Below are 26630 nucleotides of genomic sequence, written 5' to 3' on the forward strand. Positions count from 1 at the left end.
AAACATAAATCAGCAGCAAAAGATTGCCATAAAATGGAAAAGCTTCTAAAATGAAAGCCAAAAATCAAGACAAACAGAAAAACAGGAAACAGTAAAAAATAATATATACACATAATATGTGCAGGAAACAGAAAAAGTGTAATGACATGATGTAAATAAAAAAGATACTGCACCCATAAAATAAGAACAGACTGTTAGGGAACAGAAATCATCTAAGAATGCAAAAGAGCACTTGAACAGGAAAAATGTAATAGCTGAATATTAAAACCTAATCATTGGAATATACATTTAAGTAAATCTGCCCAAAAGCAGAATAAAAGAACAAAGAGAAAAGAAAGAAGAAAAACCCAAAGAACAAAGCTTTATCTAATATAGGATTAACAGAAGTTCCAGAAAGAGAAATGAAAAAAACTAGACAGGATAAAATTATCAAAGAAATAATTTAAGAAAATTTCCCAGAGTGTAAGAACAAACCAGAATCTCCATATTCAAACTGCTGACTGAAGCATAGCACAATTCATTTAAAACCCACACTTAAGCATATCACACGGAAGTATCTTAACTCCAGAGATGAAGACAAATTCTTAAAGTTCCTAATGAGAAAAACATCAGTTTAGGCACAAAGGAGCCCAAAATTAAAATAGTATCTTAGGGAAACAACTTCCCAGCTAAATAATATTCTTAACAAACTATCAATCCAGTGTGAGGGGAGACTCAAGACCGTTTCAAAAAAAATGCAAAACAACTTATCTCTCTTATCCATCCATTCTTAGGAAGCTCCTGGATGATGTAATTCAGCAAGATGAAGGATTTACTAGGAAAGAGTAAGAAAAGGGTCCGGGAACCAGAGATGCAACAACAAACGTGACGTGTGGATCCTATAATGACAACTATGTGAGAGGCCCGGAGGACACCTTGTCTAGGTGTGGCATACGTTTGATACTCAGGAAAAAATATTGATGTGCACATGGCAGTGCTGACGGACTACTTAGAAAACTATACAAGTAAAAATACAAGGCAATTACTATCACCGGAAAAACCGTTTTTTAAACAACTTCTAGTCCAGAGTGGAGGCACACATATAAACTGACAGGTTTTTGTTTTTTTTTTTTTCAATTGAGGTCCTGGGGGTTGAACCCAGGACCTTGTGCACTCTAAGCATGTGCTCTACCACTGAGCTATACCCTCTCCCACCCCAAGCTGACAGTTTTGATACGATGGGTTTGTCAGTAAGATGCAGGGCTTCTCAAACTTGAACATGCATCAGAATTACCTGGAGGGCTTGTTTCAACAAAGATTTCAGGGCCCCAGTCAGAGTTTCTGATTAACAGGTCTGGAGCAGGGCCCAAGAATTTGCTTTTCTAACTCATTCCCAGGAGATGCTGATGCTACAGGCCTGGGACCACACTTTGAACAGCACTGATATTGTTATGTGTAGGGTTCTCTGACACACTTGGACCAGCATGGGCATCAGAGGCTTCCTGGAGGAGATGCTCCCAGGTCGCAACTTAAATGGTTCCAACTAGTCTCTGAAGTTCTCACCAAGTTGGAAAACCATTTTCAACTGCTATCAAAGCTTATCAGAAATTCTGGATTTACAAACTAACTGTACATACCAACTACAGACAAATCAGCAGCTCTGTTGGCATTTTTGTAAGTCTTTGATTAATAAAATGGAGAAATGGAAAAAAAATATTGCTTAAGAATTGTAGTTTGATGACCAAAATCTTCTGAGCTAGGGGTGACTGGGAGGAGCCCGAGTAAGTTTGTGGTCCTTGATCATACAAGGAAGTAAGTCTTGATTCAGTCTAATAAGCAGAGGACACAAGGCTCCCCAGCTGGTTAAGAAAGGGCCGGAACTACTCCCTGCTGTGGCTCTGCTTCCTGTTAGATGCTGTTCCTCTGTTCATTTTTTCCTGAGCACAGGGAACAGTGGAAAGTGGAAAAGGACTAATGTTAGTGATTTCCTACCAGAGCCCTGACACTATTCTATGCACTTGGTAGTCCCTGCAATGGTAAAGACATCCCTAGGTGTTTAGGACAGTCAGAATGCATCAAATAAATAAACAAACAATCTCTGCTCACACATTAGACAGCTAGTTTCTCCTCATTGATTTTTTGATGTTTTATTTTTTTCCCTAAGGACAAAAATAAAGGAGACTTACGATGTGAAATCCAGACTGTGTATACTACCTCACACAGAAAGTCATTTGCTGAGCATTGACTAGGTTGAAGGCACCGTGGTGAGCATTGCCAAGGGCAGAGAGATGGCCCAGGCATCTTCTAGATAACACAAGCACTTGCCCACGAGCACACAGGTTTGTTAGCAGGAATACCACCCCTAACGTTCCAAGTGCGTAAGCAGAGACTGATGGATGACATATCTTTGATTTAGGCATCCACAGCTCTGTCTCTCTCCAGCTGAGTGACCTTGGATAAGCATCCTTTTCCTTATCTTAATCAGGAGAGACAAAGATATCCTCTCCTTACATCACAGGGCGGACATGGAAATCCAATGACATCAAAAGCAATAAAACAGTTTAGAAAATAAAGGTCCTATGCAAATGTATATAACATTATTGCCATTTTTATCTGCTGGGAATTTTCAACATTCTTTTCAAGATTAGAATGGCTTATGAGGCTCTTCGTGAGCTGATTCCTGAAGACTTCTCCAGTTTCACCACAGTGTTTCACAAACTTGCCTGTCTCTCACTGGACTGTGTGCCTCGCACAGAGCATGACCTTGAACTGGCATCAAGTAAAAACTATTAAATAAATGGGTGAGCAAATGTTGTAGAAGATGTATGAGAGAATTGGGGAATATATTTAGAGCATCCAGCTTCAGAAAAATGGGTAGATTGAAAAAATATCTTCTAATATCCCTTTATCTAACTCAAAGGATCTAAAATCTGATCAATTTCTAGAGAGATAAATGCTAAAGACTGGTTCCCGTGCTAGCAGCTAGCAGCTAGCAGCTGACTCACTGGAAAGGAAAAACCCTGGGTGTGGATGGAGCCTATAGCTGGTCAGATCCAGCACAAATTAAAAGCTAACCCTCCGTCTCTAGAAAGGTGACAACTTCTTTGCTTCTAATCCTGTGAGAAGTAGGAAGTCAATTCCAGTTACCTGAAACATTGGTCTGAATTACCTAGTAAAACGACCATAATGAAAATTTGTGTTGAGAAATGATTGGAAACACTATTTTCCACAGTTAAGATGCCAAATTGCACCCATTATAGAGTCCCCTAGAGAGTGAGAGTAAACAGCACTTCACGTGAAGTATAACTCTCCTGCCATCTCCCTTGAGTGGGAGCCTCACCTCTCTGTAATGCATAAGTCAAGATTAGAAGGCTATTTCCTATCATACCTTCATTTTCAAATGATTTTGTTTCAAATTTCATCAAATAATTTTTGTAGAGCATCAGACTATGCTTTAAAAACTTGACAAGGCCAAGCAAGTTAAACCACAGGCCCCTGCACACGTTAGCCAAAGTTATTGAAAATAGAAAGTAAGATTCTTTTTGGCGTAGGGATTTTTGATGGGGGTAGCTTAGAGGAGGGGAAAGACACTTAGGAATTACAGAGGGCCATGAGTTCTCTGCCCAGGACTTTCTAAGAAGTCCTGCCTCGAACTCTGCAATACATTCTTGCAGACAGGAGGCAGAGCCCTCCCAACTCCAGGCTGAATGAGCTGATGGAGTCATCGCTCTTCAAGGCCAAGTTGGACAGCACTGCTTTAAACCGTCCCAGAAGCTGTTTGAATTAACAATGACAGCTCTGCCTTTGGCTTTGGTTTGGCCAAGACACTTGGATCTTATAATTCAAAAGTATACTAGTAAATGTGCTGGAATAAAACCAAGCTGGTGCTCTTAAGACTTCAGAAATTGAGACTTCAAGGAACAGAAATCTTGAGTAATCACAACTGTGATACTATAGATGTCACAGATCACAGAAGGATGCTACAGAGAGCCAGTAATTTAAAAAGAAAAAAGGAAAGATCTTAAACACAGTAGGAGACCATTTTGGCCTTCCTCAGCAGTCCTATGTGTGAAAAATGAGGGCTGCGTTCCCTAGGAGTCTGGTGAAAGAGTTATTTCCACTCAAATTTTTGAGTCTTAAATTCCATGAAAGAAATCCATTTTTGGATTAGCAGTCACATGCTGTTGGTGACAGTCAAAACAGGTATCCTTAAAGGGGTAGTGTCAAGATGCCCACCGAGTCGGGCCCCTTGCTGGGTGCTATGTGAATAACGCCAGGCTGGGTGCAAGATGGAGGTTCCCGTCAGATAACAGATCAGCTCTGGGACAGATGGAAAAAATGGGTATGCATTCTTGATTGATTGATTGATTGAGCAAAAAGAAGCACCTAATACTTTTTCCCCTAGTCCACACCATGGCTCAATAAAGTGCAAGATGAGTTATTTCACAGCACAGATAGATTGCCTCTTGAATGTGTATGGAATAAAACTAATCCAGTCAACTCTGAATCATGTCATGCTAATGAACGCAAACGTGATGTGGGCAATTCAAAAGAGTGCAAAATCAGGCGGTCACTTACTGTGGGTTATAGAATACACTGTATTATTTGGGATGTGTCAGGTTTACCTTTGTGTTTGTGTTCTGCTCATGGAAATGTGAAAATTAGTGTGTAGTCTCTAAGTACACGTCAACTAGTAGAGGAGACAATTGAGGTAGGAGGTAATCAGCTTGCAGTGGAGTATTTCTGTAGATAAATTCCAGGTGGCAAATGTACAGCTAACTAATTATTAGATTATAAGGGGGAAATGGACTCATTATATGAAAGGGGAAACTACGACTGATGCTGCTTCACCCAGGACACACAGTTACAGGTCCCTTACCTCTGACTCTGAGACCTTTCCTACTCAGTCCCACTACTGGCTCCATGCACCTGCACATTGGTACTTAGAGAGGATGGGAAGAAATAAATGTGGCGGCAAAAAGCTCTTATAAACTGATGAGTGAAAGCTCCTCAAAGGGTTGTTCGGAGAACTCAAAATGCCTGAAGATTGGCATGGGCGTCAAGGGAAGTTTACCCTTCCCAAGTGTGTCCTCGGAGTTCTTGGCCAGAGAAAGACCCATATTTGATGACGGATAATAGCATCTGTCTCAACTGGAAATTGTTCAGCTTTTCACATAGTTATTTCCCACTAATGAGTTTTGGGTGCTCATAGCAGAGGACATCTAAGTGTGTGGGCTGTAAGATCAAATCTGGGTTAAAATCTTGTCTTGAGCACATTTTTCCCCCTTATCGTTCTTTTGCCTGGTAGCTTAGGCAAGTAACATAATCTTTCTGAAGCTTACTTGTCTTACTTGTAAAATAAAGGTGATAGTTGTACCTGACTCATAGGGTTACTGAGACAATCAAATGAGATAATGTACGGAATACACAGCCCAGAGATTGGCATAAGGTTGGCGTCCAACAAATAATATTTATTATCATTAAAATAAAACTATAGGTCCATACACCTTTATTCAATCTTTTGAGTTGAGCAAACCCACATTCTCTCATACTTCCTTAAGGCTTTGTGTCCACATTGCTTTTTGTTTTTCTTTCTACTCAGTAGCTCCCCCACAAAAGTACATCTTTTATCCTATTTCCTCTGCCTAGTCACTGCCAGACAAGGCTGCTCATGATAAAAAACAAATTTAAAATTTCCATTTACTTTAAAAAGTGAGTCATAAAATTAATCAATTATAGTTCATGAGGCCCTAATGTTCCTGCATGGTTTGAAGGTAAAAATCTGAAACAGAATTTGATAAGGAACAATAAGATTTTATCAAATACAGTTCTATTTTTTCGAAAAGAGAAAGGATATACCTGTGGTGGGCATTTTGCCCTTGGTATGGCCTCTGCTTTCAAATCCTGGTTCTTGTTGCCTTTCTATGGCAACGTGTCCTGTCCCCATCAGCTTTAATTTGGGCTATTGTAATAACCATTTAGTGACCCTAACTGGGCTCCTTGGCTGTACTCCATTTATAAAACATCACTTTCTGCCACAAAACTCACTTTTTGAAAATACAAACATCAGGGTCAGAAATGCTTGATCTGGCATATGATGCCCTTTCTCATCTGGTGCCTGACTACACTTCCAGGGCATCCCCTAATATTTTCCATTAAAAGAAATTCCACCAACACTGAACTCCTCTCCAGCACATTTCATACCTTCATGCCTTTGTTTTCACTCAAACTGCTACCTCTGCCTGGGAAGTCCTTTCTTATCTTCCCTCCTAAAAAGTCCAGAATATCTTTTGTGAAACCAATCATATTTATATTTTATTGAGCACATACTTGGTGTCAGGGACTGACACATATACATTAATTCAATCCCCACTAAATCCAATGAGGTGGTAATATTATCATCTCTATTTACAGAAGAGAAAAGTGAGGCACACAGAGATTAAGTGAAATGTCCGAAGTCACACTACTGGTAAGAGGAGCTATTTCTAATCAGTTAAATTTAATTCTGTCCTCTTTCCTAGTGCTGGGTCTTGTTTACACGGCCATTTTGGTGCTTGTTGCCTTTGATGTGTTAGAAGCTCCTTTTCCTTTTCACTCTTGGATTCTCGGTGTCCAGCAATGTACCTTTACGTGGATTTGGTGCTTATCTAATGGTTACTAGCTGCATGATTCCCAATAAGAAAAATACAGCTATGCTCTCTACGGATTTCCTTAACATCATGTATGTTATTGCATCTTTAGTTGGTTGCGAAATGGGTTTAGTGGCAACTGAATATGAATGAGAGTGGGTGGGTGAGAGGTCATAAAGAGTTTCAGAGATAATATACTTTTGCAAAAGTACATGCTTCAGCCTACAGCAATAAATAACCCAATGCCTACATACTCCTAAATCCTGAAGAGTTACTGAAGCATATACAGAGAAATTGAAAGCCTAAAGCATAGCTTTTCAAAGCCCAAGCCTTTTCAAACAAACTTCCTTTTTTCATTTCTATACATTAGGTTTTATTTTAAGCTATACATATTAGGGAGAGTTAAGAGCCTCTTGAAACAGCTTAGCTTTGTCATGACAGTAACTCTTTTGCAAAGACTTTTTACTACAACATTTTCCCAGGACTCACTTCTCCCCTTTAGCTGTGACAAGAAAACAAATAATATATGATATTTCATGCCCTCCAAGGACATCACTTATCTTGACCAAAGTTGAGGCAAAGAGTTACTGAGAGGATTACTATGGAAGAGTTACTGTGTTATTACAGAAAGCCTTCAGACATCTCCAAACACCACATCTCAGCATCCATTCAACCTTCAAAAAGGGTGTGTGGCAATGAGTCCTTATTTCAAAGAAGAAAAAGTAAACTGTGGGACACTTGGCTCATAGTATCACTGCTTTTCTGATTTCCAAGTTAATATTTATTGAGCACAGTGTTTACAGATATGAAAAGGATAAAACTGCCCTTTGCCCTCAGGAAAGCTCATGTTCTAGCTGGGCAGGAAGACACCTACTCAAAGAGCTACTCTGTTCCACAACTGGGCCCATATTCACGAAGTAGGAGAGCCCAGAGGAAAGACAGGCTCACTCTGCCCAGAGGCGAGCAGAGCAGGGAGGCTTTGTTGAAGGGGTGGCACTTCAGAGCCTCGGGGAGGCACCAGATGTGACCCATGGAGAGGTATGAAGGAGGCAAAGTGGGGACCACAGTTACACGTAGGATGAAAAGCGTTAACAAACATAAAGGCAAGAAGAGAAGCTTAAAACTTGCTTTTTCTTTCTCTGATTTACTTCATTTAGTATGATCATCTCTAGGTCCATCCATACTGCTGCAAATGGCATTACTTCAAAAAGAGAGAGACAAATACCATATATCACATATGAGGAATCTAAAAAAATGCACAAATGAACTTATTTACAAAACACAAACAGACTGACAGACATAGAAAACAAACTTAACGGTTATCAAAGGGGAAACGGAGCAGGGATAAATTAGGAGTCTGGAATCAACAGATACAAACTACTATATATAAAACAGATAAACAACAAGGTCCTACTGTACAGCACAGGGAACTATATTCAATATCTTGTAATAACCTATAATGAAAAAGAATATATATATAACTGTATAACTGAATCACCATGTTGTACATCAGAAAATAACACAACACAGTAAATCAACTCTACTTCAATAAAAAATAGAATGAAATAAATCTTTGTTTTGTTGCAGCACGAGGGTGCTTAATGATATAAAAAGAGGAGAGAGAGGAAGACAGAGAATAATAAAAAGATTTGTTCTACTTCATACAAGGAAGGCAGCGGCTATAGCCATGAATCTTTTATGAGAATATTAAGAAAGAAGAAGTCTGTAGGAATTGAATACAATTAAATGATTTATTACAAAGTCAGGATATGTTGTTTGATAGCATACCACATAATGATGAATAGGAGTGATTATTTAAGGGAAACCATAAGGCCTTCCTAAATGGACCATAAGTCATCAGTATTTGAAAAATTAGTATCAAGCTTTGGTTCAAAACTTTAGAAGACAAATTATCTCAGGCAAAAAAAAGTTTAGATTAAGACTTGATCACACTTAGGATATTCAGTTCTTTGTATTTTGACATTTAATCTTTAAATAAATTCTAATTGAGAGCCTATTATTAGCAAGTAGATTCTTACAACTGATTTTAGAAATTGAGAACATACAAAAATGAAAAAAGCTCCAAATGAAACTAATTTTATTATTAATGTAAAATTATGTGTAGTTCTTTTCCATAACAAGGAATTCATCAAGTTTAAAAAAAAAGACATTGAACACTAAGAGTCAACCAATGACATATTTATCAGAGAACAAATTCACCTTGGAAATTGAAAAAAACACATCTGTGAGAATAATCAGGCAGTAGAAAACCCACTGAACAGGGTTGCCGAGGGGCAATGATATGAATCCTAACCCAAGGTTAGGAACTGTCTCACTGATTTTGTAGTATTGCACTTTCTGTTGGAATGGGTACACGGAAGTGAACAGGATTACTGGGCAGAAGGGGTTTGCAGAACCCTGTGTTGGCAACAGTAAGAACAGGTCAGCCGAATGCACAGCACAGCGCACCCACGTGGAACCTCTGGTCAGAGCAAGGCTCCACTTTCCATCATGTCACCTGGGTTGGGGATTGGAGATAAAATTCCTAGAATACTAAATGGTTCCTAAAACTGGTGCTACCATAGTCAATAGTTATGTCAGTGTTCAAAATGGGGACAATTTTTGTAATTAAAAAATCCTCAAATATGTTGTAAATCATCCTAGACAAAAATAAATTTGAATTGTATGTAAGGTCTTTGTGTTTCAATTTTCTTATCTGTGTGTGTGTGTGTGTGTGTGTGTGTGTGTGTGCGTGTGTGTGTAGGGGAAGGAATATTTTTCCTCACAAAGTTATTGTAAGGATTAAATGAGATACTGTGAGAAAAATAATTGGCAGAGTGCCCAGTACAAAGCCAAGGATTTGTTAAATAATTTTTAAAAATGAAGCCCTAACCTTTATATACCCACTGTATGTTAAAGGCTTATTTCCAATATTTGATGTATTAAATAAGGACTAAAACACCATAAACAGGTAAAACAGAAATGTTGACCATGACTTCTTGAGAGTTACATAGTCCTCATTAAATGAAAATGTCGTGATCCAGGATAGCTCAATAGTAAGCAGACACTGGTTAATTCATTCTAAAAGAAAGCAACATCCTGTTAGGTTCAAATTCACAACCCATAGCCTTAATGACCAGCAGTTTCCCAAATGTGATATTCGGCTGCACCTCCAGGTTCTTGGGGAATTATTGCCATCCTCAATTATCTGACCTTTAATCCAGCTTAGAACTCAGCCTCATTTGATTATTAGCAGTCTGAGCTTAAGTGAGTTTGGAAAATTGCATATTGACAACGAGAAAATTTATATTTTTGTAGTCAAATGATTTAAGGCAAAAGAGATGGGATTATAAATTTCACTCAAAGGAGTTTTAAAAACAAAGAAAGTGATTTTGGTTTTTACTCCAATTTGAGGAGCTTTAGAAAAGGGTGAAGCATAAGGCAATAGGTCTGTTGTCAACTGATACTCTCCGCGATTCATTGATATTTAACCATCAAGGGAAAGTAATTTACCAGTACAATCATGAACACAACAAAATTAATATTATTTTGAAGTTGCACTGAAATATTGACCAGATTGTTATGGAAACTCCTTTTTCAGGAAGGAAAAAAAATTCATTTTAAGGGATTTATAGTTAAGTCTTCTTAGCTTTGGCCAAATAACATTATTCAGGGAAAGAACTACCAGGGCCTCAGCATGTACAATTCACATTTTAAGATTTTTTCAATTATTTACCCATCATGCAGGACAGTCATTATCTATGATCTATCGTTCAAACACGGGAATGTCAAACGTCTAAGACTTCCTTTAACCTTTGCTCTAGCAACTGAATAAGAACGTTCCTGATTTCTGAAAGAGGAGACGCTAGATTTCTCTCACCATCTGCCACAGGCACACTTTTCATAAATTTGTTTTCCACAAATACGTATGTATTTAATCATTTATTTCCCCATATACAAGCTCTTAATAATAACAGTTATATCTTTCATCCTATATATATATTCTGAAATTGTTTTTAGATTCATAGTACTTGATACTTTCAACCAACTCTTTGATATATATCTTTACTATCCTTAACCTATATACTTACTGAATACTGAATATATAAGTTATTAACTCAACTTTACACATAAGGAAAATGAGACACTGTGAAATTAAGTGACTAAGAGTATTAAATATGAATTACCAAAATACAAAATGGCAATAAACAGTTATCTTCCAGTGACAGCTCATAGTGTGCAGTTGGACACACGTATCAGCCAATCCCAGTGAATTCAACACAAAGACAAATTTGTTCACGTGACAATTAAAAAGTGGTTTGCTGGAACTTTCACTTCTCTCTCTACCTTGTCCTGTAAACAGCTACATTTTCTAAAATACTTTTTTAATAATCCTGCTTTGCATTTAGTTGTTAACATGCCTGCATCCCTCACTAGAAAAAAATGCTTTAAGGAAATTTCCATGTTATTCATTATTGCAGGGTTCTTAGCACATAGTAGATGTTCAATAAATGCCTGTGTCATAAATAGACAAAAGGCTGATTTATCATACTTATGTGAGTTGATTCCTTAGGATGGAAGCTTATGTTTAGTTAACAGCCTGATAGACTTAAGTGCTTGGAAAATGACAGTCATGAAATAAAGTCATGAAATACCATGTCTATGTTCATTCACATGTATACAACGGGCAGCGACATGTTTATGGGCATGTAAAAATGTGCCTGCTTTCTGGCCAAAGGTTATGACCTGTCTCTGATTCTTGCTGCTTAAGACAAGTTCTAGGACATGTTAATGGTCACATCCGTTGGAAAGAAACCTGGGAGCCCGGATTTTACTTTATCTGGGTGGCCTGCCTGGGCTCGCTGTTCGAGGCCGTTACCTGGGAGGAGCGAGCAAGTAGCAGCACTCGTCGCGCAGCGTAAGCGAGCTTGCAGTCATCAGTAAGAGTGACCAGCCAGAAGCTAAAATAAGTAAATAAGTGAATGAATGAATAGATACGATAAAAAAAAAAAACCCTCCAGTCACAATGTGATGCTATCACAACGAATCAGCCTCATCACATCCCACCCTCATCTGCTATCAAGAGCAGCTTTCAAAAATGATTGTCATATTGGACCAACGGTGCTGGATTTCAAAGGCAGTCAATGCTAGTACCCTGCATTTCCTCCATTTAGGAATAAGTGGCAGCAAGAGCCTAGCCTTGGGGATTCAATAGAAGTGGCCCATGACTTGCAGTTTTGTAGGTGGCCGCTAACCATCGGATCACTTTCACGATCCCCATGGACAGCTGTCCATCTCCAGCTCAGTCAGCCATTGTAGTCACACTTGGTGGTAAAGTCAGACAAGGAAAAGGAAGTCTGATGGAGAGCTAGAAGCAAGACCCAAAGCCAAGACCCAAATGTTAAGATATTTTTCCTTGCCAAAATGCAAAGAGATTCATTGCTTTTTCCTTCTAACCATAAATATTTGTACCTGTGTACCATGAAACAGTTTCAGAAAATACGGAATCCTATCATGAAGCAAGTAGGAATCATGTATAACCCCGCCACCCACTCCGCTAACTGTTCTTTTGGACTTCAAGACATACTGCATACCTACGTTGCAGAATGCAACAGAAGGGAAGCCCTGGACTAAGAGGGAAAAGAAAATCTCTTTCTTTTTCTCTCATAGAATTAAAAAAAAATCAGATCAAAACAAGAGCAAAACCTAACAAGAATGACAAGCATTACCAGAAACCTAGAAGATACACCAGACAGGAAAAGCTTTCAAAGGAAGAGGGGAAAGACAGCGATCAAATCAGCATGTCTCAAAAACCCACGGCGCTGAAAAGCTTCAAGTAGCGGAGGCAAGAGTTCCAAGGAAGAACAAAGGGAGATACAGAGGGGGGTGTGAGCACGTACTGGGAGGAGAGGGCAGAGAGTGAGCACGAGAGGCAGAGGCAGTAAGGATGCAAGAGGGCATCACCACAAGAAGAGAAGCACCCTAAGAATGAGGATGCCCATGCCCCATATTTCAGCCTTGAAGCCCACTTTGTGTAAGTTTGTAGACTGCCCGATTTGTTTTATTTTTGTTAAACAATATAAATATTTTTAGATGGTACAAATGAAAGAAAAAGACTTCCAGTTATAGTCAATATTTATAACTCAAAAAAAATCACTCAATATTATAAAACAGACCAAAAAAAAAAAAAAAAAACTAATGAAGGTAGCTTAGATCCATATTTCAGCCAGAATTTTTTTAGGGAATAAAATAAAACATTCTAAAAGCAAGTCAGCTTCTTATCTTGTTTCCATACCTTATTTCATTGGCAGTTCTTTCCACATAGAAGAAAACCCAGTGTGCAAGAAATATCTGAGAAAAAAACTGATTTAACAGAGAATTTGTGTGTGTGTGTCTGAGTATGAGAGACAGAGACAGAGAGTGAGAGAATTTGAGACAGATTTGCTTCTGTGAAATGAAGAGCTACAAAAAATCAGGTTGATTTGCCTTGAATTTTACTTTTTTACCAAAATGTGATTTTCATTTTATTTAGATCTTTCTAACTTCTGACTGAAAAACCAAAACTCATCAAACTTTAATGTTTGCGTTCTCCATCCATTTTAGAGTGGAGGAAATAGAGCCTTGAGACTGTGGCAGGAGGCTTGTCCAGGTTTACCTGGGTAGTTGGTGGCGGCGCTGAGGCAAGCACGCTCAGCTTTCACCCGGTTTTGTCTCTGGGGCTTGCTAAGCGGCGTCAGCCACCGAGGAGCCAGCCCCTGCTCTTTCAGGAACGTGGTAAATCAAGGGCCCTTCGAAGATGGGAAATTGAGAAAGCTGCCCTCGGCAGGGCTGTGATGCCGATCCCTGTGTGTCTGTCCCTTCTCATAAACTCTCAGCTAAAAGGATACTTTCTCCAGGAGAAGGTCTTTGAATTCAGGGCAAATGGGATTGTGCTTAATTCTGCCAAGAGGTTTCTATAAGAAGGAGGCTCAGAAAACATTCCTTCTAAGTGTGAAATCAGCTCCAGGCTGATTCCTGTGGTTTCAGGAAGGCTTTTGAGTATTGTCTTCAAGTGTTTACAAAATTGACATTCTCATCAACAAATATTTGTTAGGACTTAATATATACCTAGTACTGTGCACAGAAAGATGAAAGACAGCCTTAAGGGGCTTCCAATCTTGCCAATCTCGTTGGCCAGGTGGAATCATACGTAAAGGATAAGAAACAGCCAAAGCAGCCTAAACAAAGTGCAAGATACAGGGCAGGAAAAATAAATGTCTATGGAATTCATAGAAGGGAGAGATAAACAGGGCTGTTAGAAACAGCTGCATGAAAGAGTTGACTTTTGAGCTGGACCTAAACAGATGTGTGCGCCACGGATCCAGAAGGAAGAGCACTTCAGCCGGGGGAACAGTACAAGCAAAGACACAAAGCTCTTAGCGGGTTGGAGGATAATGAGCAGACTCCTTTGGTTGGGCTGGAGAATACCTGTAAGGACTGGTCGATGACAAACCTGGAGAGACAGTAGGGCAAAATTCTCAAGACAAGAATGTCACATGAAAGATATTATTGGCATGAGAAGCCATCAAAGATTTGTGGGTAGGTGAACGAAATGTAAAAGTGATTTAGGATGATTAACCCGATAGAAGCATAAAATGTGGCCTAAAGGGCAAAAGACAGGAAGGAAGGAATAGAGGGAGAAAAGTTTAGTAGTCTAAACATGAGATGAGGGGAACCTTGAAATAGTAATAAGGCTATAATCATATAATCAATATTATGAAGTAAGAGATGGTGGACTTCGTAATGCAATCAGGGTTTGTTTGGAAACATGAGCCAAGTTTTAGTTAAGTTTCACATAGAAATTGCCTAACAGCTAACCTAGTTTAGGAGACCAACGTTTACAAGTGACCTCAGAGATGGAGACAGCATGTAACGGTGACAGTTGACACTATGGGACTGAATGAGTTGTCTTGGGGAGACAATGTTTCATTTTTGCTTAACATATAAAGGGAACAGAATCAAAATAAAGACCAGTGTCATAGTTTCTTGGAAGTACAACAGTAACTGACCAAGCCTGACAACTTCAACCTGGATTCCTTGAGCAGCCTCTGCTTCCTGATGCCCCCAGGACCAATGACTGTGGCCAAGGGTCTGGAAAGAATCCATCATTCCAAAAAGTGAAACCCAAGTAGTTGGAAACCTGGTGACTTGCCTTCCAGAGCTCAAGCCTCTCAAAACTCCATTCTGGAGAACATACTGGTTATGTAACAAGGGCCCCCATGCTGTTTTCAGTATGATACATGTAATGACTTTTTTCTAAAGGAAAGAAAAATCAAAGTCTGGATGATTACATTATACACAATAAAACATCAGTGGAGGAAAAGTAATATTAGATTGAAATGATTCTCCTAATAGTGTAACATAGATACAAAATAGTTCATAATAATGATTAATATTTACTAATGCTTACCATGTGCCAGGTCCTAGCTATGACATTGATAAATATTGTTTAGTTTAATTATAACAAAAGTAGAGAGTAGATATTATTTCAACCTTACTTTACATATGGGAAAAGTCAAGCATAGAGAGTTTGCTCTTGGCTAAGTCACATGGGTGGTATGTGGGGGACAGTTGTGTGTTATTATCTGTAGCAAAGAGCCAACACCTACTCCCACACATCATCATAACCCAACTCTGGTGAACCTCTTCTAACCTGAACATTTAGTAAAACTAGTCCATAGTTTTAGACAAAACACAGATGAGTCAAACATACAGACACACACACATTTGCAGGAGGGGAAGGGCTAACGGGTATTTTAGCTATATCAGTGACATCAGCCAAGAAACCTTTTTATAAAGCTCCACTTGGTAAGAATTCACATTTGCAGTTCATTTAACAAAAAAGCATTAAGTTACGGTTTCTGGTAGGGCTAATGGTTGAATTTCAAAACCCGTAATAAGAGATGGACCTTGGCTTCACTAACGTCTCCATATACACTTTCAAGGAAAACGTAGTCCGTTTACCAGAAGTGCAGAAATGTTGTTAAAGTTAATTAGATGTAATTGTCACACTTTCATTAGCTATTAACATTATGTAAAGATAAACTAATGCATAATGAGTTCTTTCATTGTCACATAATTGTAATTTTAATGATTGCATTATGACCACTATAGTACAGTGCATATTTTCAATTTTCCCATTAGTGGGCAATTATTTATAAGGTTTCCTATTACAATCTGTCCATAGAGACCAGGTTATTAATGCCTTCATTTTCCTATAATGATGACCACAGTATTGAAATCAATATGATGGCCACAGGGAGAATTGCAAAGTAACATGGATTGAACAACAAAACTACAGCCATGAAGTCAGCTCATTCAACACACGCCTGAGGAAATTTCAAGATGGAGAAAAAGAGTGTATTAATATTCTTATGAGAAATTCTAATTTATAGGGTTTCCTCAAGTATATTTTCCTTCATTTTTTGTGGCCTTAACTCTCCAACTCTTTCCTAAGAAAGTCTCCATGGTATGAAATATTCAATAGTATAACCTTTGAAAAATGGCTTAAACAGATTTCACCATTCAGAGGACTAAATTAACATCTCAACAAAGCCATTTTGAGAAATGTTTCAAATTGTTCAAATCTCAGGATTGTATGTCAAGAAGTGAAATGCTGATGAACCATATGATCTATCCCCAAAGATGATGAAGAGTGGGGCACATTTACTAGAACAAAGGCCACGGGTGATGGGACAGTGCAGTGGCTATGGCAACAGTGATCGTGAGTCCTGCAAACTAATAATAATCATAGCAACAACAATAATAACATCTAATACAGTTTTTGCTTTTAACCCCTACTTCTGAGAACTTATTCATTATTCTTTTTGTATAGATTGAGATGATCTGGGGGACTTCGAGAGTTGTCCAGGAGTTTGCAAAGAGATTCAGGAATGTAGCCTGCTAAAGAGCTGGCCCTGGCTGGTGTGTGACTTGTTCTCGAGGCCTCTTTCAGAGGCATCAAGCTCTTCAGGGCTTTCCTGTGGCCCTGTGGAACCACATATGTCTCCCTCAACTACACTGGAGCTGTCCCAGTAATTCTGAGTCCCCGGCACCTTGGACTCCACAAGGTTTGTGGAGGAAATTAATGAACTAGTTAGATTTAAACCCCACATTTCAAAGTACCTCATAGCTTGTATTATCTAACTTGATGGTAAAACTAAACAGGTTTTCACTATGACCCAGTGTCCTTCCCTGAGAAAAGCTGTTGGTCAGTATTCAATATATATGTATCCATATAGTTTGTTGGTAAGATTTGAACACTTTGATTTTTTTTTCCCGTTCAAATGGAGGAGAATGAAGAATCCTAGGCACTGGCTCTTAAACATTGGCATGTGTCAGACAATCCTAGGGAGCTGATAAAATGCAGAGCCCCAGGTTCTGTTCCTAGAGATTATAAATCTACAGGGCTAACAGGCTATATTTTTGTCAAAACCCTCCAGGAGATTCAGAAACAGGTGGTCCACAGAGCACATACATGAGCCAGTAAACATGGTACTTGTCTGGGATTCAGAAGACCCTGTGATCAAAGCTTCACTACAGTAAGAGGTGTGACTATGGGAAAGTCACTAAATCTACCCTGGTCATAGGCTTCCTCACCCGTGAGATGTGTATCTTGGGCTCATTTTGGAGTTTCCCTACTTAAACCTCTGTAGAAGAGGACCATGAAATTGGCAATAGAGATTCTTGAACTATGGATAATATTTCAAAAAGTCAAATAACAGTCATTTATTTATCCAACACAAAGTCTTACTGACACATCTACTTTTCTGGTTTTCAGCTGGAACTATACCACCTCTGGTTACTAGAATTTCTAATGGCAGTTTTATTTGTTTCAGATTTATAAAAATGGAGAATTGAATACTATTTAACAAACACATCTTTTTTTGTAGACCACATCTTTCAAAGCATAAAGCCCACAGGGGTAAAACTGCATAAAAAGAATATTAGTATGAAAAATGTTGGAACACAGTGGGATAGACATTTCTAAGTTCCAATCCAACCGTAAGAGTTCTTGACCAATGTTGCCTCTTAAATTAAGGAACTGACAATTCCAAATAGACTCACTGCACCCACTCCGTGACTGGATAGTGAGCATCACCTATGTGCCAGGTGCTATTCGAGGGTGAAGAGGTGCAGCACTGGGTGAAAGACAGTCTTTCCCTCATAGTGCTTACAGTCTAGTGGGGGGAAGATGAGCAGAGCAAAATCATAACGTCTCAGGCCATGGTGAGTGACGTAAAGGACAAAAAACACTAGTCAGCCATAAAAAAGAATAAACTAATGCCATTTTCTGCAACATGGATGGATCTGGAGATGGTCATTCTAAGCAAAGTAAGCCAGAAAGAGAAAGAAAAATATCATATGGTATCGCTTATATGTGGAATCTGAAAAAAAGACAGAAATGAACTTGTTTACAAAACAGAAATACTCACAGACATAGAAAATATAGTTATGGTTACCAGTGAGGGAGGGGGGAAGGAAGGGATAAACTGAGAGTTAGAGATTTGCAGATACTAACTAACATATATAAGACAGATAAACAACAAGTTTATGCTGTATAGCACAGGGAACTATATTCAATATCTTGTAGTAAGCTATAATGAAAAAGAATATGAAAAGGAATATATGTATGTATATATATGATGGAAACATTATGCTGTACACCAGAAATGGATACACTGTAAACTGACTTCAATTTTAAAAACAAACAACACGTATCTTAAAAAAAAGGACAACAGAGTTTGGTAAGCAGGTTGGGGGTGAGGGAGAGATGGAGGGTGTTGTCAAAGAAGGGCTCTCTGACAAGGCAACATCTGAATCAAGACCTAAAGGAACTGAAGGAGGAAAATCATACAGGTCTCTGGGAGGACTACAGACATATTGAGCTACAGAATATATGTCTTTCAAAATAGGAAGATGATTCATCTTTTATATTACCACAAGCCTTACTTAAGCTAACATATTTTTGTGCTCTGGGCAGACTCCAGGTTTACAGAAAAGCACGTGATCATGACTTCTTAACGGGGCTTACAGAGAGCACAGGTGAAATCGTAGCTCACTGATTATCTGACAACGAGGTAAAGCCTGGACTTAGGTACCATACTTATTTTTGCCGCCTCAAGAACACGTCTTGGTTTGCCGCACATCCTTGTGGTCAACATACTTTTCGTTCACTCTGGGATTTGTTCTGTCTTGGCAGGGTTTCTCGGCTGCTTTCATTTCCTACCTACTGACAGCCTGATGAGCATGATTTACAAATATTAAAAATAAAGAGGTGAGACCAGATGCAAAGAACCTGCCAACGCATGCCAGAATCTCTGATGAGTTCCCAGTAAAACTAGAGAACACGTTTCAAACACCAGTGGATTCCCTGTCTAGGACAATGTCTGGCACTTAGTTAGCACCCAGGGAATCTGTGCTCCAAGGATGAATGAAATGTTTGTGAGAGACTTGAATAACGCCGCACTTCCAGGCTGCCTATCTCAAACCAAAATAAAAGTGCTGCCTAAATAGAATAGCTTGGTGTGAGTGTATGTGGGTGTATGTTAGTAAACAGGATGTTTTCTATCCCTTACGAGAAAGCCTTGGCAGCTGCTCACTGAGCTCCTAATAGAGGAAGCTGCTAGTTTTACATCCTTGAAAGCCCCTATTTGCATAGACGCTATATAGAAGGCAGAAGTTAGAAATGGAAACAGTATGTGATCACCAAATTTCACTTTTACTCGAAAGTTCTGCCTGTGGTTTGTGACTTTTGGAAATGAGGATGTGCTGACAACAAAATTAACTCCTCCAAAGAGCTGAGAATTGCCTGCTCTCATCATCCCGCTCACTATAATTTACATGACTTGACGAAATTAGACTGTTATTTTCATCGGGGTGATCTGCAAAATCATAAAATGATGTGTATTTTGGGAATGACTAATTAACTCTCGTTAGTTCCACTGAGGTTTGAGCTACTAATATAAGCACTGCAAATTTCATGGAGGTGTTCACATCTAGTTGTAGTAACCCAAAGAGATACTCAAAGGACTTGAAAGAAAACTCTCCCTAGAAAATCAGGCAATAATGAGGATTCAGATCAAATGGCGACCCTCTGAGATAAAACCAGACATGCACTCTTTATCCCGTAGCTTCATCATTTGATTTGAATCCCCAGATGTACACTCACTTGCCAAAACTTGCCTTGCAGCAAACAGCAAGGAACATTTTTATAGTTGAAGCCAATATTAATAATCAAAACAGCAGAGTTACAGACATATACACACAAAGTCCATCCCTATTCACAGTTTTTATCACAAATGTTAACTAGTATTGATCAAACTGCTTGTCACAAAAGTTTGGTTTAACATATAATCAGTATATGAAGTGAGAGCCATGTTTCCTAGACAATTTCCAGCACCTTGTGTCATCCTTGTAAATAATGGGCTACTCCTATTGGGCACCATCTGCTTAATATAGAAAAATGTTCATCTTAATGAGGAAATTCTCCTTATTATTTATTATTTATTGAACACCCACAATGCGCTTGGCAGCAGAAACACCAGAAACATTTTCTGCCCACTAAGAATCCACCTGCTAGGGAAAATATGATGAACCAGTTATGCAATCATTTCTGTTTTTAACATATTTCATGTAACTCTTTCTAAGTGACAGAGTTGCCAATGATTCACTCTTTGGGAGGGCTTTGGCTCCTAATTAAGGTGGGATGGTGAGCTATGAGTTATGAATGAAGTAGATGATAAAGAAAAAAATTAATTATGATTACCATGAAGAATATGTGAAACTTGCACCATTGATGGAAGAAAATTTAGTGCACTGTTAAGTAAACTCAACTGTATTCGTCATGGACTGACAGATTGGGACTACATAATTTATTAGAAAAACAGAATGCATAGTGGAAAAGTCACCTTGAAAAGGCAACCATTCTTTGTTCTGCATCTACCTTCAGTGCTTCTGCACCTCCACAGTGGTGCAACTATGCTGTGTCATATGAACATCTTAGTTAATAAAGATTTAATGGTCAAAAATCCACTCCCAACTACAAGAACTAAGACAAACTGACAAGCTCTCCCAGAAAGCTCCACGTATATCTCCCTTCCTATTTTCTATTCTCCAATCAACAAAAGTTCAAGAAAATTTGACATGTTCAATATTGCAACTGTGTAGAGAGGCATTCTTGGGGGAGAATAAATGACCTTTTCACATCAAGAGACTGTTCCATATATGCCTATAATAGTCTCTCAGCATGAATTATCTAGCAGTAACGTTAATTATCCTTTTAGTGAAAATTATAAATTTAAAAAAAATGTGGTTTTGCTCCAATAATTGAATCACTCAAGTAGGCTATTTTTCCCCAGATCTTCAATTTTAACTCATTTTCCACTTCATATGAAAAAAGTTTCCCCATCCACCTTGCCAATGTCTTACTATTTCTAGTTTTGCTTTGTTTCTTTATACTTCTCACTAAATCATATGTGCTCCTCATTCTGATTTCTTCATAAGGAAAACATACAATGAATGAAAAAGAATGTGATGAAATTGGTCATAATGTTACTTATTGCCCTCAAGGTTTATTGTTTTTCACAAATCAGCAATACCAGTCACTCCAGTTATCCCTCTGGATCATGTTGGCTCCATTTGGAACATGAGATAAAGGAATATTATCCAGGATCTTAATTTTATGGATACACTTTCTAGATAACCACCTCACCCAAATAATTCAGGCAAAGGAGAAATTATATGTTAGTGGAGGTAATGCTGGGAAGTTGACAGTTGTCAAACTGTGCTGATATGAACCTTAAATGACTATAATTTGAAAGAAATACATGACAGAGGGATAATGACTAGCTCATATATTGTCAGGGTAATAAATACCTAATGAGCAAAATCGTAAAGCAAATAGTAGGTTGAACATACACCCAAATGTTGATTCTTGAACCAAAGTCAGAGAACAGAATGATTTGTCTCTCTGTCTAGATGATAAAGCATCGCTTCTTCATAAACTGATGAGCAGCACCATCTGGCATGATTACAGAGGAGCAAGATCTTAAGCAAGTGAAGAATAAAATGACAGGGCCGCAGAGGGATTTTCACAGGAGTTAAAACATTCCTCACCATTAACAATAATCACAATAAACATAACTTTAGATGCTCCCATAGCACTACGCCAATAGTATAAATAGTATTACAGGACTGAGTGTGCTCAAAATAATTGAATATAATTCCTGATATCTCAGAATCTTTCTCTACCATAGTGGGTCTCAAAGTGTGGTCCCAGAACCAGCACCAACAGCATTACCTGGGAGTTTGTTATAACTTTAAACTCAAGGGCCTTGCCCCAGAGCCACCCGCCCTGAAACTCTCAGGTTAGGCCCAGCAATCTGTGTTTTAACCAGCCTTCCAGGTAACTGTGATGTAGACTCACACTTAGGGACTGCTGCTCTACCAAACCAAGTATGAGCCAGAGATTTTTGCTGTCTTTGCTGGGTACTAAAGAGATGAGCTAATTTGGTCTATTGTTTAAACAATATGGTCCATGTGCTGAAGAATAAAACTCAGTCAGCCTAGTTCCCTGTAACATGATATACTCTTCGAATAAAAAGGCTATCATCCTAGTACCTTTTTGTAGAACAACAGTGGAATAAATTGCCATAAACTTGCACCTTAATAATATGGTTTCTGAACATATGCATTTTCTTCTTTTTAAGCTAACTTTTTAAAACTGAAGTATAGTCAGTTACAATGTGTCAATTTCTGGTGTACAGAACAGTGTTTCAGTCATACGTATACTACATACATTCATTTTCATTAACTTTTTAAGCTACTTTAGTAGTTGCCCTGAGACAAGTTTTCCAAGTTATCCTGAATCCTTTATTTACTTAATTGGTTTTCCACCTCCTGGTCATTCATTCAGCAAATACTGAACACCTACTATATGCCACCCACTGTTTTAAGTGCTGGGATACATCAGTAACAAAGACAATGATCCCTGCCCTTAGGGAACTTACACCCTAGTAGAGGAGAAAGACCAAAAACAACAAATGATAAAATCAGTAAGTATATAAAATATGAGAAGGTAAATGATGCTACTGGGGAAAAAAGGAAAAGCAGAACAGAGTAAGGAGAATTGGGAATGCTGCTTATGGGGAGTGGGAATTTCAATGTTTAGTATTATTGTCGACCCACTGAGCAGGTCACATGAGCAAAATCTTGAAGGAGGTGATGAAGTTGATCACACAATATATGGAGAGAAACAGTGATCCAGAGAAGAGATAAAATAAAGGCCCATAGGAGGCAGCAGGCCTAGTGTGTTTGAGATGCAACTTGGAAGACTGCTTAGCTAGAGCAGAGTGAGCATGGAGGAAATTTTATAAACAAAGTTCAGAGAGCAAACGAGAGGCCAGATCACCCTGGAAGTCATTATAAGTCTTTGTAAAAACTTGTGCTTTTACTCTAGGGGAAATAAGGGACTATCCCAGGGTTCTGAGCAGAAGAATGACAGGATCTGAATTATATCAAAAAACTCATAAATTTTCCTCTAAGTCTATGTACAAATTCATCCACTATTTATGCAGTGAGTTGGAAGACACTGCATGCTTTTTTGTTCCTTTTCTTTATGTTCTACATGAAGTTATTTAAAAGCATTTCACTAAGGCTATTCACTTTCTTTGCTTTCAATGAAGAAAATATTGTCTAGGAGACAATTAGAAGATGAAGTCGAGATTGACCAGTTCTCATTCACTCGGGTATTTGCTTTCTGCCTCCTGTGGTGGTTGCTGTATTTGCTTCCTAAGGTCCAAGGGTATAACCTTGGGTTTGGGTGCTAGGAATTGGTTTTTCACCAGGCAACTGACAACTAACAGAACTGTGAATGAAGTCTTGGAACCTGCTTTGTCTCAGAAGTGAAACTAAAATAGAAACCTGTATTTGAGGAATGACTCTGTCAGTGACTTATTAAAAACCCAGTGCCCAGTCACAAAATCCCTGGAGAAGGTAATAGAGTTGCCAACCTTTGGATAAGATAGAGCAAGGGGTAGTCTTCTGAGTAGAAGTGTGGAGACTTTTCTATCAAAATCCAATCTTATAACTGGCCTCATTTGGTATTACTGCGACCCCTATATCCTGAAGAAAAGTGTTTCGAAATTCACAAGTATTTCAACAAGTGACAAAGGGACTTGTAAACTTAAAAAAAAAAACCTATCAGGTATTACTTCTTCTACTCCTTTACTAACTTATTTATTCACTCATCTATCAAATGTTTACAGAATACCTGTTGGAGTCAAACATTGTATCAGGTGCTGGGGAAACAAATATATATAAGAGCTGGTATTCCCTTAAAGAGTATACGGACCACCTGGAGAGATTAGACATAAATGACAATAATGCATGGTAGAGATTGATGATTTTTATTTTTTTTTTAAAGTCTAAATGCTATGGATTTTCAGAGGAAGAAACAGAAGTTCTAATGGAACAGATAACATTTGATTTGGTCATAAAGGATTCATTTGTGTGCATGGTGATGGGAGGAAGTAAAATTTAGGCAGAAGAAGCAATTTCTGCAAAGGCATAGAAGCACGGCTATATTAGTAGGCACCCGTGTGAGGGGCAAAGAAGGCCTAAACTACAGCAGCAGCAGCGGTAATGATAGAAGAAAGAAAATGAGTTATTGTTGAGGTAATTTGAAATATCTATGGGCCATTTAGCTGAAAGAAGTAGAGTGAAAACAACACATTTGTCTGATATTTTGGTGGTAAACCACCACTATGCTAGGTCTGAGAAAAAAATGGAGATAAGGAAAATCCCTGTTCTTAAAAAGTGTATTGTCTAAAGAGAGAAATGGACAAATAAAGAAAGTAAGACCCTAGTTGAATTCTTAAAAACTTCAGGGCACCATGCTTAACCAGACGAGGAACAGGGCATGGTCACAATATTGGGATCCAACTACAGGTTGATTATCAAGGCTATTTGGGAAATACCTAATCTTTACTTATGTATTTCTCTGACTCAAGGGACAATGGAATATTGTTCCTGCATTCAAAGCAATCTCAAATAGTGCAGTTCAAAGTGTCATCTGCAGAATAATAGCACTGGCCTGGCCTGGGAACTTGTTCAAAATGCAAATTCTCAGGCTTTATTCCAGATCACATGAAACAGCAGGTGACTGTATTCATGTTAAAGTTTGAAAAGTACCATACTAAAAAACAAACAAACAAAAAAAACCCTACTGTACTGATCTAGAGGACCCATTCTTTAGTTAAAAAAAAAAAAAAAAAAAAAAAAAAAAGCTTAAGAGGGAAATCCATTTAGAAGGTCAGGAATACTACGTCTAATAAAAAATCTCTTATTTTTATTTTAGAGAAGCAAAAATTCAACAAACACGTGTAGAGCTCCTACTACATCTGAGATACTATGCAAAGTATTTTGAAATGGTTGTCCAAGCAATTAAAAATCTGGTAGTACTGATGGACACAGAGGATGAAAACTTTCAAAAAACCCAACTCTGTCTTAAGAGTCAAGGCATGCAAGAACTGAGAAGGAAAGAAAGAGACTGCCCCTGGTACATAATGTTCATGGACAAGTGTACCACCATTTTTAATTTTCTTGATTTTGATCTAAACCTGAAGAGAGACAAAGATAGTTCAAAAAAAAAAAAAAAAAGGAGAGGAGAAATCCAAATTATAGGAAATCAACTGAAGAGATAAATCTCATGACTTTAAGTAAGTAAATAAAAAATGCTAATTTTAAACAAATGAATGAATAAGTAAATAAGTAGGAAAAGAAAAGAAAATTAAAAAAAAAACCTTTGAAGCCTTTTTGAAGTTTAAAAGTATAGATATACTCTAATGAGGTGTCTAATTTAAGGTCTATTGGTCTTTGAGTTTCACACCCTTTGCAATGTTCAAAAGCCTTTATACTGAGTAAATGTTCAGCATCAATGTGTACTGGGACTTCCTCTCTGCACAGCATCATCTGGCTATGTGTCTAGCCGTTGTATCGAGTTGCATCCCCAGGTCCAGGAGAGCCTTACTTTCCTAACTACTGGTCTTATTTCTATGACTACCGGTAGCCTGCACAGCCTTCATTTTTTTTTTAATACTACAGTGAGCTGTCTTATCAAATATAGTTTCACCTAGTGTGTGTGTGCGTGCACGCGTGTGCCCCCTTGCACCCATGTAAATATTTTTAAACACGACAGGTCAGTACTGATATCTTGATAAATTGCAAACATTCCTTCACCTCCCATTATTAAAACAGATACTTCCCTCTTCTTTATTGAATTTTAAATTTCCAGCCCATGTATATTATAGAGGAGGCCTAATGTAGGTCACTAGATGCCATCATGAATAATGGGAAAAAGGAAGTCCCCTGTTTCCCAATGCTTGTTAGCATGAAAACACAGCCCTGGATGCCTTATTATGCTTTTTGACTCAGGAGTCCTATGGGTCTGCCCATGACTGCTGTGTGAACTCATTGTTCCTGCCAAATACATCAGCTGGGATGGGAACATTAATTCATTTTAACAGAGGTGTGTCAACATTCCTCCTGAAAAAGTGCTGAGATGCTGTATTTGCAAAGTCTGTCTTCAAAAAGAAGAAAAAAGAGAAAATACTGTTTTCCATATGTGTTCTTTCAATACAAGAATTTTTCTGTTTGGCCTATTTTCTCTTGATCCAAGTTTGCCTGAGGTTAGTACCTATTCTTTCTGAGTTAGAAATAACTAGACATCTTTGTTTTTAGAGTCCAGGTAGAGTAACAGTACTTCTTTGGGTGACCAGGCATGTGCCTGTGTGTCCTGGCGGACTCTCTGGCTAGTGCAGTTTCTGGTTTTGTTTTTGTCCCTCCCCCTTGCTGCACTGCATTTGTTGAGTCAGTTTGCCTGCCCTGTGTCTCAAAAGAGGGGACTCTCAGAGTTCCCATATTCTCAGGAGAGAGACTTGAAACCTCCTTCCACTCTAGGAACTACTAAGGGTTTGCAAACCT

At 38.4% G+C, this 26630-nt stretch overlaps 1 protein-coding gene across 13 annotated transcripts in view; it reads right to left on the bottom strand.

Moving 5' to 3' along the window:
• The window catches only part of ST6GALNAC3 (ST6 N-acetylgalactosaminide alpha-2,6-sialyltransferase 3), a 548516-nt gene that overhangs the window by 210140 nt on the left and 311746 nt on the right, over nucleotides 1-26630 (bottom strand). For 2 of the 13 annotated variants that reach the window (XM_064493440.1, XM_064493441.1), the window contains exon 4: nucleotides 11488-11569. The exons of 9 other annotated variants lie outside the window; for them this stretch is intronic. In XM_064493440.1, coding sequence (XP_064349510.1) covers nucleotides 11488-11569 — 82 coding nt within the window. Of the gene's footprint in view, nucleotides 1-672; nucleotides 7810-8802; nucleotides 9127-11487; nucleotides 11570-26630 lie in introns of those variants that run through there. 2 more of the 13 variants (XM_064493444.1, XM_064493443.1) reach the window with 2 other exon arrangements.

Source organism: Camelus dromedarius, chromosome 14, assembly GCF_036321535.1.
Source record: "Camelus dromedarius isolate mCamDro1 chromosome 14, mCamDro1.pat, whole genome shotgun sequence".
Lineage (NCBI taxonomy): Eukaryota > Metazoa > Chordata > Mammalia > Artiodactyla > Camelidae > Camelus > Camelus dromedarius.